Genomic DNA, 10,320 nt, shown 5'->3' on the forward strand with positions numbered 1-10,320 from the left:
CAGGTTGTAGTTCCTTCGTGCTCGACACTCGATTTATCGTGACTACATTTAAGATGGCGGCGACTGCTCTGTTCCTGGTGGAAGATGTCTGTATAAATCTTCTTGTAAATAAACTACCGGTGCTTTTTCTGAGTTCTCAATGTCTCGTTTTAAATGTCAGGGCCCTAGGAAGTCTACCGATGAAGTGTGGAGCTACTTTGTGCCTCGTAAATGGTGTAAAACAGTGATTTATTTACATGGCTCCTTCGATGCCCGATTGACTTTCATTGACAACCTGTTGTGAGCATCGGCTAACTGACCCCAGATTTCGGACAGCTGGACACAAACCGAGATGAAATATGCAAGGTACGTTCACACTCGGTATCATGATTCAATACACTTTAGGTCAATATCACACCGGAGTTCTCCTTTAAGTCGCTGGGGTATATTTGTAGCAATAGCCAAAAATACATTGTATGGGTCAAAATTATTGATTTTTCTTTTATGCCAAAAATCATTAGGAAATTAAGTAAAGATCATGTTCCATTAAGATTTTTTGTAAAATTTCTACTATAAATATATCAAAATGTAATTTTTGATTAGTAATATGCATTAAGAACTTAATTTGGACAACTTTAAAGGTGATTTTCTCAGTATTTATAAAGTATTTTTTTTGCACCCTCAGATTCCAGATTTTCAAATAGATGTATCTCGGCCAAATATTGTCCTATCCTAACAAACCATACATCAATAGAAAGCTTATTTATTGTGCTTTCATATGATGTATACATCTCAGTTTTGTAAAATTTAACCTTATGACTGGTTTTGTGGTCCAGGGTCACATAGTAATGAAACTATAATTCATTTTAAGTAACTTTTGTCTGTATTAATGACGTCCTAATTGCTTATTGAGAGCTCCAACAAAAAACTAGACTCATTTAAAGGCTATTTTAAGTTGTTTTGTTCCAATACCCAGGAGAAGAGGAGTCTCATTCCTGCGGTTCATGTTGTGTGGAGATGCCCCATATTGAAGAAGAATCTTCACATTCTCCACGTGTCCAGCTTGACAAGCCAGAGTCAAAACAGTGTCTCCATCAGCCGTCATCTCCTCCATGCTCAGATCATATGATGCTGTCCAGGGGAAAAAAATGTCTTAATTAACTGTCACTCATTTGTTTTGCACTTTAACCTAGGCATGTAGTGTCTGCTCACCCAGGAGGACACTATCCAACACGCAGATGTCCGGCTGGACTGATGCTCTGTGCAATGGAAGCCAACCTCTGCTGTCTCTTTCCTTATAAGCATCTCTGTGCTTATGCAGCTGCCTCAGTGCACACACATCAGCTGGATAATATTACACACACACATATGCAGAATATCAAGCCACTTGGAAACCAAAACAGATATTAAGGCACATGTGTGAAGTACCTTGATCTATAGCAGATAATATCTTGAGGTTTTCATCACTGACTGTTTCTAAAATGCTGCATGAGAAAACGACACACGTTTAAGATTAAAACATAGGCTACCTTTGTTTTGAAATAAGCGTAATATTGGACATACCTTAGCGGTCCTTTAAAAACTGAGAGATTGCAAGCATCTTGGAGGCTCATTTGAATAGCATACTCAATGAGCTGATCTTCATCCATTTGTTCTATGCGGTCCATCTTGTTTCGGAGCTCAAAAAGATGCACGCATTAACAAAACTCCTCTGCAGATGGATATTATAAAACTGATTAACTATCAGAAGAAATGTCATGCACCTCACAGTGTTGCGAAACACAGACTGAGTTTGTTTTCACAGGTCCTGGGGTTTATATTTAGTGCTGTTGACCTGCTTTCTCGCAACACTTTGAGAATGCGGGTCACTTTGACTTGACTAGGCAAAAGGGCTCAAGTTCCCTCACATGTAGTGGCTCACAGACACACACGGTGCTTAGTTTGCTTAAAACCTAGACAGAACTCACTGCACAGGACTAATATAAACACACACGATTCAGCATTCAGCCTGTGTGCTTAGTTTGCATGTAACTGATGCTCATATTCAGTCTTTGAATTATGCTTTGTAACAAAATCCATTTCTGTTAATAATTCTGGAACATCAGCATTTTTCCAGTGTACAATCTGTTTTGCATTTGACATTTTAAAAAAATGTAATAAACCAGAAAATATGGAATGTTATGGAATGGATATGCACATGAATATTAATTAGGTTACACTAATGATGCTTGGTGACCTTAATGAAGATTGTAGACAGTAGACACAAGAATTTTTAAAATACCATATAATTTATTGTAATGTTAAAATGTTGTCTATTTTTGCCTACATGTCATGTCCTTATTTATTGTCCTTATGACTCAGCATTTTTATGAATGTGTTTATATGCGTAATTTGCATATAATTGTTGCTCATATTCAGTCTTTGAATTATGCTTTGTAACCAAATCCATTTGTTTATCTGCTAATAATTCTGGAACATCAGCATTTTTCCAGTGTACAATCTGTTTTGCATTTGACATTTTAAAAAATGTAAGAAACCAGTAAAATATGGAATGGATATGCTTATGAATATTAATTAGGTTACACTGAATATGCTTGGTGACCTTAATGAAGACTCTAGACACTAGACTTTTTAAAATACAATATAATTAATTTTAATGTTAAAATGTTGTCTAATTTTACCTACATGTAATGTCCTTATTTATTGTCCTTATGACTCAACATTTATATGCATGTGTTTATGTACTTAGTTTGCATGTAATTTTTGCTCATATTCAGAATTATGCTTTGTAACCAAATCCATTTGTTTGTGTTCTGTTAATAATTCTGGAACATCAGCCTTTTTCCAATGCACAATCTGTTTTGCATTTGACATTTAAAAAAATGCAAAAAAAAAAAAAAATGTAATGTTATGGAATGTGCTCATGAGTATTAATTAGGTTACACTAATGACGCTTGGTGACCTTAATGAAGATTCTAGGCTCTAGGCTTTTTAAAATACAATATAATTAATATTACAAAATGTTGTACATTTTTACATGTAATGTCCTTATTTAGGTGTCTATTATTATGTACATGCTAATATCTCATAAAAGATTAATGTAGAAATAGATTTCCTCTACACTAATTTTATATTTGCTTTTACCACAACTGAAAACCTCATATGTTCCCACCAGGTGGCATATTTCGACTTGACTTGTGTCATGTGACATCATGTTACTTTAATTGTGTGTTTTTGAGTGTCACCATCATCGTGTATTGTGTCTGAAATGTTGTTTTGAAAACTTGTTTTAATTTTGTTTTCAAGCTCATGAAACATCGTTTGTAAGTAGTTATGGACATGTTTCTTTATCACTTGGATTAGCGTAATTTTTGTTTTGGTTTTTAAGATTAAGTAAGAATGATTGAGACGGTTTTTTTTTTTTTTTTTTTTTTTTTTTGAGCATCAGAGTTCAAGTACAATTTTTTTTTTGTACAAAACAGTAACAATCACGCCAGGGGAGAAGACAACTAAAATAGCATACAATAAAAGAAGAAAATAAAAATACATGAATCATATAAATACATTGTAAACCAAAAACATTGTATGCGATCTAACAGCTTTCTTATTCGTAGAGCAGGAAATGGAGGAGATGTATTGTTTTACATTAACAGAAAGTTCAAAAAAGGTAGGTTTCTTATTCTGGAATTTCGATTTATGAATGTAAAACTTGGTCAGAATAATAATTAGATTAATTAGATAAAACTCAGAGGTATCTCTTGGAATAATTCAACTCGCCAGTTCACCACAAGAGGGCGTTTGGTTGATTTATTTAAGATTTTAGTTAGCATAATTCAATTTGTTAGTTTACCACAAGAGGGCATTCAGTTAATGTTTTTAAAAAGATTTTAGTCAGTGTTATTTAATTTGGCAAATCACCACAAGGGGGGTTCAGTTCAGGTTATTATTTTTATTTTAGCTAGCGTAATTCAACTTGTCATTTTACCACAAGAGGGCGTTCGGCTGAAGTTTTTTTAAGATTTTAGTCTGGAATTCAGCTTGTCAGTTCACCACAACAGGGAGCTCAGTTTACTTCTTTTTTTTTTTTTTTTTTTTTTTTTTTTAGGCAGCGTAATATATCTTGTCAAATCACCACAAGGGGGCGTTTTGTTTTTTTTTAAGATTTTAGTCAGCGTAATTCAACTTGTCAAATCACCACAAGAGGGCGTTCAGTTTATTTTATTATTTTTTAGATTTTAGTCTGAATAATTCAACTCGCCAGTTTACCACAAGATGGCATACAGGTGATTGGGGATTTTAGTTAGCATAACTCAACTCCTCAATTTACCACAAGAGGGCATTCAGTTTCATTTTTTTTTTTTTTTAAGATTTTGGTATAAATGGTCACAGGAAATCAACTCTCACATGACAGTTTTACAGAATGAAGGACCATCTAGCCATGACAGAATCACAGTTTTGATTTTTGTTTCTAGGACTGTGAAGGAAGTTTGTGTGTTGTTTTTTGACTTGTGTCATGTGATGTCATTTACTTTTTTTGTGTCCTTTGAGTGTCACCATCATCGTGTATTGTGTCTGAAATGTTGAAGTTAATGTATGTTTATGTACATTCTAGTGTTTCATTATGTTGTTTTGAATACTTGTTTGATTTTGTTTTCAAGATCATAAAACATTATTTGTAGTTAATAAAATACTTTTTTTGTTGTTGTTTGGGTTAGTGTAAATTATGTGTTCTTTAAAAAGATTTTTAGTCTGTGTAATTCAACTTGCCCATTCACCACAAGAGAGGCATTCAGTTGCTTTTTTTTAAGTGTTTAGTTAGCATAATTCAATTTGTTAACTCAGAATAAGAGGGCATTCAGTTAATTTTAATTTTTTTTTTTCAGATTTTAGTCAGAATAATTCAACTTGCCAGCTCACCACAAGAGGGCTTTAAGTTGATTTTTTTAAATGTTTTTAGTTAGCATTATTCAACTTGTCAATTCACCACAAGAGGGCGTTCTTTTTTGTTTTAGATTTTAGTCAGTGTAATTTAACTTGTCAAATCACCACAAGAGGGCGTGCAGTTGATTTCAAAGATTTTAGTTAGCATAATTCAATTCGTTAATTCACCACAAGAGGGCATTCAGTTTAATTATTTTTTTAGATTTTAGTAAGAATAATTCAACTTGCCAGTTCACCACAAGAGGGCGTTGAGCTGTTTAGTTAGCATAATTTAATTTGTTAATTCACCACAAGAGGGCATTCAGTTTAATTTTTTAAAAACATTTTAATCAGCGTAATTTAATTTGGCAAATCACCACAAGGGAGGATTCAGTAAAAAAAATATATATATATATTTTAGCTAGTGTAATTCAACTTGTCATTTTACCACAAGAGGGCGTTCAGCTGAAGTTTTTTTAAGATTTTAGTCTGTAATTCAGCTTCTCAGTTCACCACAACAGGGAGCTCAGTTTATTTCTTTTATTTATTTATTTTTTTTTTTTTACAAATTTTAGTCAGTGTAATTCAAATTGTCAATTCACCAGAGGAGAGCGCTCAGTTTAATTTTTTTTTTTTAAGATTTTAATCAACATAATATATCTTGTCAGATCAACACAAGGGGGCGTTCAGTTTAAGTTTTTCTAAGATTTTATTCAGCATAATTTAACTTGTCAATTCACCACAAGAGGGTGCTCATTTTTTTTAAAGAATACAGTCAACGTAATTTAACTTGTCAATTCACTGCAAGAGGGTGCTCAGTTTAAGTTTTTTTTTTAAGATTTTATTCAGAATAATTCAACTTGCCAGTTCACCACAAGAGGGCGTTGAGTTGTTTTTTTTTTTAAGTTTTTAGTTAGCATCATTTAATTTGTTAATTCACCACAAGAGGGCGTTCAGTTGATATTTTTAAGTGTTTAGTTAGCATAATTCAACTTGTCAAATCACCACAAGAGGGCGTTCAGTTTATGTTTTTTTTTTTTTAGATTTTAGTCAGCTTAATTCAGCTTGTCAATGCACCATAGGAGGGCGTTCAGTTTGTTTTTTAAAGATTTTATTCAGCATAATTCTTCTTATCAATTCACCACAAGAGGGAGCTCAGTTGTAGTTTTTAAATGATTTTAAATTTAAGTTCTTACCATCTGTGTGATTGCTTGCACAACAGCTTATATGGGCCAAAACATTTTGTGCACGTAAATAAAAAGATGCAGATATTTTTTTTTTATTATTATTATTTCTATTTCTATACAAATGAAAACAAGAAAGTTTATCATACAAATTAACGATGAATAACAACTGAGCATGAAATACAAGGTGTGAAAAAGTTGTTGTTCAGATGATAATTATAAATCTTTTATACTTTTTTTATGTCTTTTATAAAGTCTTGGTTAAAATCTTGGAGTCATAAGTTCAAATCCAGCTCTTGCTTATATTAAATTATTATTTTTTTAATGGTGTAGGTAATCTAAGCTTAACCAACTCAAACGGCACAAAATTTGTGGCTCAATGGCTAATCATTTGGCTATCACATGTGGAGTTCTTTATTCAAATGCATCAATTTCAAAAAGTTTTCCAAATTATAACACAAACCCCTCAAGAAAAACCCATTCAAAATACTTATGTTCTTGTCAAACTCAGTGGCTCAAGTGTTGAAGTGTTTCATTTGAATCCTGGAGTCCTGAGTTCAAATCCTGCTACATCTTATGTTAAATTGTCTTTTTAATTCTGTGACTGAAAATCAACAGAAATCAAACTAAACCAACCATTACAATTCCAGTGGTTCAGTGGTTAATCATTTGCCTAGCATATACAAAGTTTCTGGTTCAAATCCCACCTTTGAAGCCTGCAATGAAGCTCAGCCAAATATAAATATCAGCTCTCAGACTCAATGGCTCAGTTGATGAAATATTGAATTTTCATCTTGGAGACCCGGGTTCAAATCCCACTTTACCAACCGTCCAGTTGTGTATCCAATAATGTTTTCCAAACATCACCTCTGATCGCAGAAACCACAGTGGTGTAGTGGTTAACTCAAGTTGGTAACAAGTTAAACTGCAACAAAGACCTGTGTTTGAATCCCACTTTTTACTTAATATAATTCAGATGTATCCATAAAACCCTATCCAAATCTCTCAAGACCTTCAGTGGCTCAGTTGATAAAGCTTTGCACTGTTGTCTTGAAGACCGAAGTTCAGATCCTGTATTGAGGTGGAAAAAAACACTTTAGTTTCACTGTTCTTTAAAAAAAAGTGTGTTAAGCATGGAAGAGTCAGTAGCCTGAGGGTCAGTTTTTGATCTGGGAAATCCAAGTTCAAATCTCCCTTTAAGCGGACAAATTGTTTAGTTCCACTGGTTTCTGATTGAATAAGACAGACAATACACCTAAAAAAGTGACAAGCATGTGGAAAAGAGAGTGGCTCAGCTGTCTAAACATTTGTTTTTGATCTGGGAATTCAAGGTTTAAATCACCGTTGTGGTGGAAAGCTTCTTAGTTTCAGTAGTCTTTCAAGAAAAAAAAAAAAAAAAGTTGAAGACAAGGTAGAGCCTATGTTCCAGAGTGTCAGCCCTTGCTCTGGGAGATCCAGCTTCAAATCCCATACTGGGGTGTGAAATCTTATTTTTATTTTACTATTCTTTAAAGAAAAACAAAAAATGGCCAAAAGCTCTCTCCACCCTCATTACCACGACTGAGGTGAGTCCCTTGAGCAAGGAACCGCCAACCCCCCCCCCCCCCCTCCAAAAAGGTTTAGTTTCACTAGTCTTTAAGGAAAAATAAAGTGTGGAAGGTTTTGTGGCCCAACGGTCAGAGTGTCAGTTCATGGCCTGCGAATTCCAAGTTTGAATCCCGAATTGAGTTGGAAAACCATTTAGTTTCAGTAGCTTTTAAGGAAAAATAAAGTCCAAAGCGCAGGTGATCCTGTGGCCCAGCGGTCGGAGTGTCAGTCCTTGACCTGGAAATCCCAGGTTCAAATCCCATACTGGGGTGGAAAAATGTTTAGTTTCAGTAGCCTTTAAAGAAAAAACTAAAGTCAAGAGTTCAAAAAAAGAGAAACAAACATAGAAGATCCTGTGGCCCAGTGGTCAGAGTATCAGTTCATGGCTTGGGAATTCCAAGTTTGAATCCTGAAGTGAGGTGGAACAACATTTAATTTCACCAGACTTTAAGGAAAACTAAAGTCAGAAGTTCAAAAAAAGAGGAGAAAGCGTGGAAGATCCTGTGGCCCAGCGGTCAGAGTGTCGGTCCTTGAGCTGGGAAAACCAGGTTCAAATCCTGAACTGAGGAGGAAAAAACATTTAGTTTCAGTAGACATTAAGGAAAAATAAAGTCAAAAGTTAAAAAAAGAAAAGAAAAGAAAGTGTATAAGATCCTGTGGCCCAGCGGTTAGGGTGTCTGCCCTTCACCTGGGAATTGCAGGTTCAAATCCCATACTGGGGTGGAAAAGTATTTAGTTTCAGTAGCTTTAAAGAAAAAAAACTAAAGTCAACAGTTCAAAAAAAGAAGAGAAAGCGTGGAAGATCCTGTGGCCCAGCGGTTAGAGTGTCGGTCCTTGAGCCGAGAAAAGCAGGTTCAAATCCTGAACTGAGGAGGAAAAAACATTTAGTTTCAGTAGACTTTAAGGAAAAATAAAGTCAAAAGTTCCAAGAAAAGAAAAGAAAGTGTATAAGATCCTGTGGCCCAGCGGGCAGGGTGTCTGCCCTTGATCTGGGAGTTCCAGGTTCAAATCCTATATTGGGATGGAAAAATATTTAGTTTCAGTAGCCTTTAAAGAAAAAACTAAAGTCAAGAGTTCCAAACAAACAGTAGTAAGTGTGGAAGTGCCAGTAGCTCAGCGGTCTGAGTGCACCTTTCTGAGAGGAGAGGAGCTTGGGTTCAAACCCCAACCTGGTCACTGAAGCACGGTTGCGTGACGGTTGTCTGGGCGTGAGCTGTGACAAGCTGCAAAGCGGATCAGAACGCGACCCAAGACGAGAGAAGGTTGAGACACAAAGGGGGAGTTAAGATCCAGACGCTCCCCCTGGGACTTCTGAGACAATGTCGAGCAGCGGTTATAAGGCAGGATTCAAATTTTTAAGTTCATACTTATTATCCAGACACAGGCTAAGTCAATAAAGTTTTAAAAAAAAATATTTAATTGATAAGCAATTAATTAATAAACCCACCCACTTTAGTCTCCACCCACACAGCACCAAATTTTACCTGCAATACAGAATCTGATCCAGGTCTCTTCAGCTTCCATTGCTGTACCAACTGGGACCTGCACATGGAGAAGGGCATGTTTGGCCCATTTGTAGCAAAAAAAATATTGTAAGCCTGTAAATGAGAGGTTTTCTCACAGAGATGAACATCAGTTTCAGATTCTGCTGATAAAGTGTAATTTATTCTTAAACATGAGGTTCTGTTAAAGAGAATGAAACTGGCTTGTTTTAACTGTAAAAACAACTCAGTAACAGCTTATACAAGGATAAATCTCCTGAACTTCAGAAGATGAACCCAAACCTTATTCAAAAGATTAAATTAAAGGTAACAGCAAAGGTGACACTTCTGGAAATTATGAACAGCACACAAACGTCATGTTTACCCTTTTATTGATAACACACACATATTTACAAACTGCACTGATCATTCTTTAAAAGGCATTAGTATAAACTAATGGCCCATCAAAGCATACCCACAGTATGGGTCTGAGCTGGTATAACCAGGCAGGTCCAAGAGCTCAAAGGTGCATTATGGCAGCAAACAGTGCACTTCACTGCGTCCACAAAAAGGTCGGAGGCGAATAAGGGTTCAGCAGACGCTCCCCTGCTTCTCCTGCCATCTCCTCATGACCTCCAACAGCTCTGAACCAGAAATCCCCTACAGACAAAGAGCAGAAATTCAAAAACAGCTCACATTTCATTAAAAAAAGCTCTTCCTATCGGAAGCCACAAGTCTCAGACAGACATACAAAAAGAATGATTAAACAGATAAGTGGTGAAATCTCTCAATTAATAAAACTTAAAAAGAAAGTCCAGGTTAAATGCAGAAATGTCTGTAAAATGACAATTTCCACACAATTTTGTAGAATTTGGTTTTAGTTTAATGCAAAAATACACTATTAAATAATGTACACATCCATTATCTACAAACATTAATCTATTTCAGGTGACAGGAAACATTAGGATTATACTACGCAAAAGTAGGTTTAAGCCATTGTCTGTGAATGTGCAACACCTCATATTTAAAAACACACACACGAAGTGGGAAAAAAAAAACCGTTTATTATAGTAAAAGTGTAGAGCAACCATGTTTTCTTTTTTTTTTTTCAAACAAATTGATTACCATTTGTACAATTACTACAAATACAAATGTTTACAACCACATTT

The 10,320-nt window shown here is 35.1% G+C and overlaps 1 protein-coding gene across 1 annotated transcript in view; it reads right to left on the minus strand.

The window, feature by feature from the left end:
* asb15b (ankyrin repeat and SOCS box containing 15b) overlaps positions 1 to 1,731 on the minus strand; it is a 6,823-nt gene extending 5,092 nt beyond the window's left edge. The window contains exons 1-4 of the mRNA XM_073838909.1: positions 1,543 to 1,731; positions 1,408 to 1,463; positions 1,192 to 1,323; positions 952 to 1,110 (exon numbers count right to left, since the gene is read on the minus strand). Of these exons, the coding sequence (XP_073695010.1) occupies positions 952 to 1,110; positions 1,192 to 1,323; positions 1,408 to 1,463; positions 1,543 to 1,646 (451 nt within the window). The 5' untranslated portion in view covers positions 1,647 to 1,731. The remainder of the gene's footprint in view (positions 1 to 951; positions 1,111 to 1,191; positions 1,324 to 1,407; positions 1,464 to 1,542) is intronic.
* Between the last annotated feature and the right edge of the window lie 8,589 nt (positions 1,732 to 10,320).

Source organism: Garra rufa, chromosome 4 (assembly GCF_049309525.1).
Source record: "Garra rufa chromosome 4, GarRuf1.0, whole genome shotgun sequence".
Lineage (NCBI taxonomy): Eukaryota > Metazoa > Chordata > Actinopteri > Cypriniformes > Cyprinidae > Garra > Garra rufa.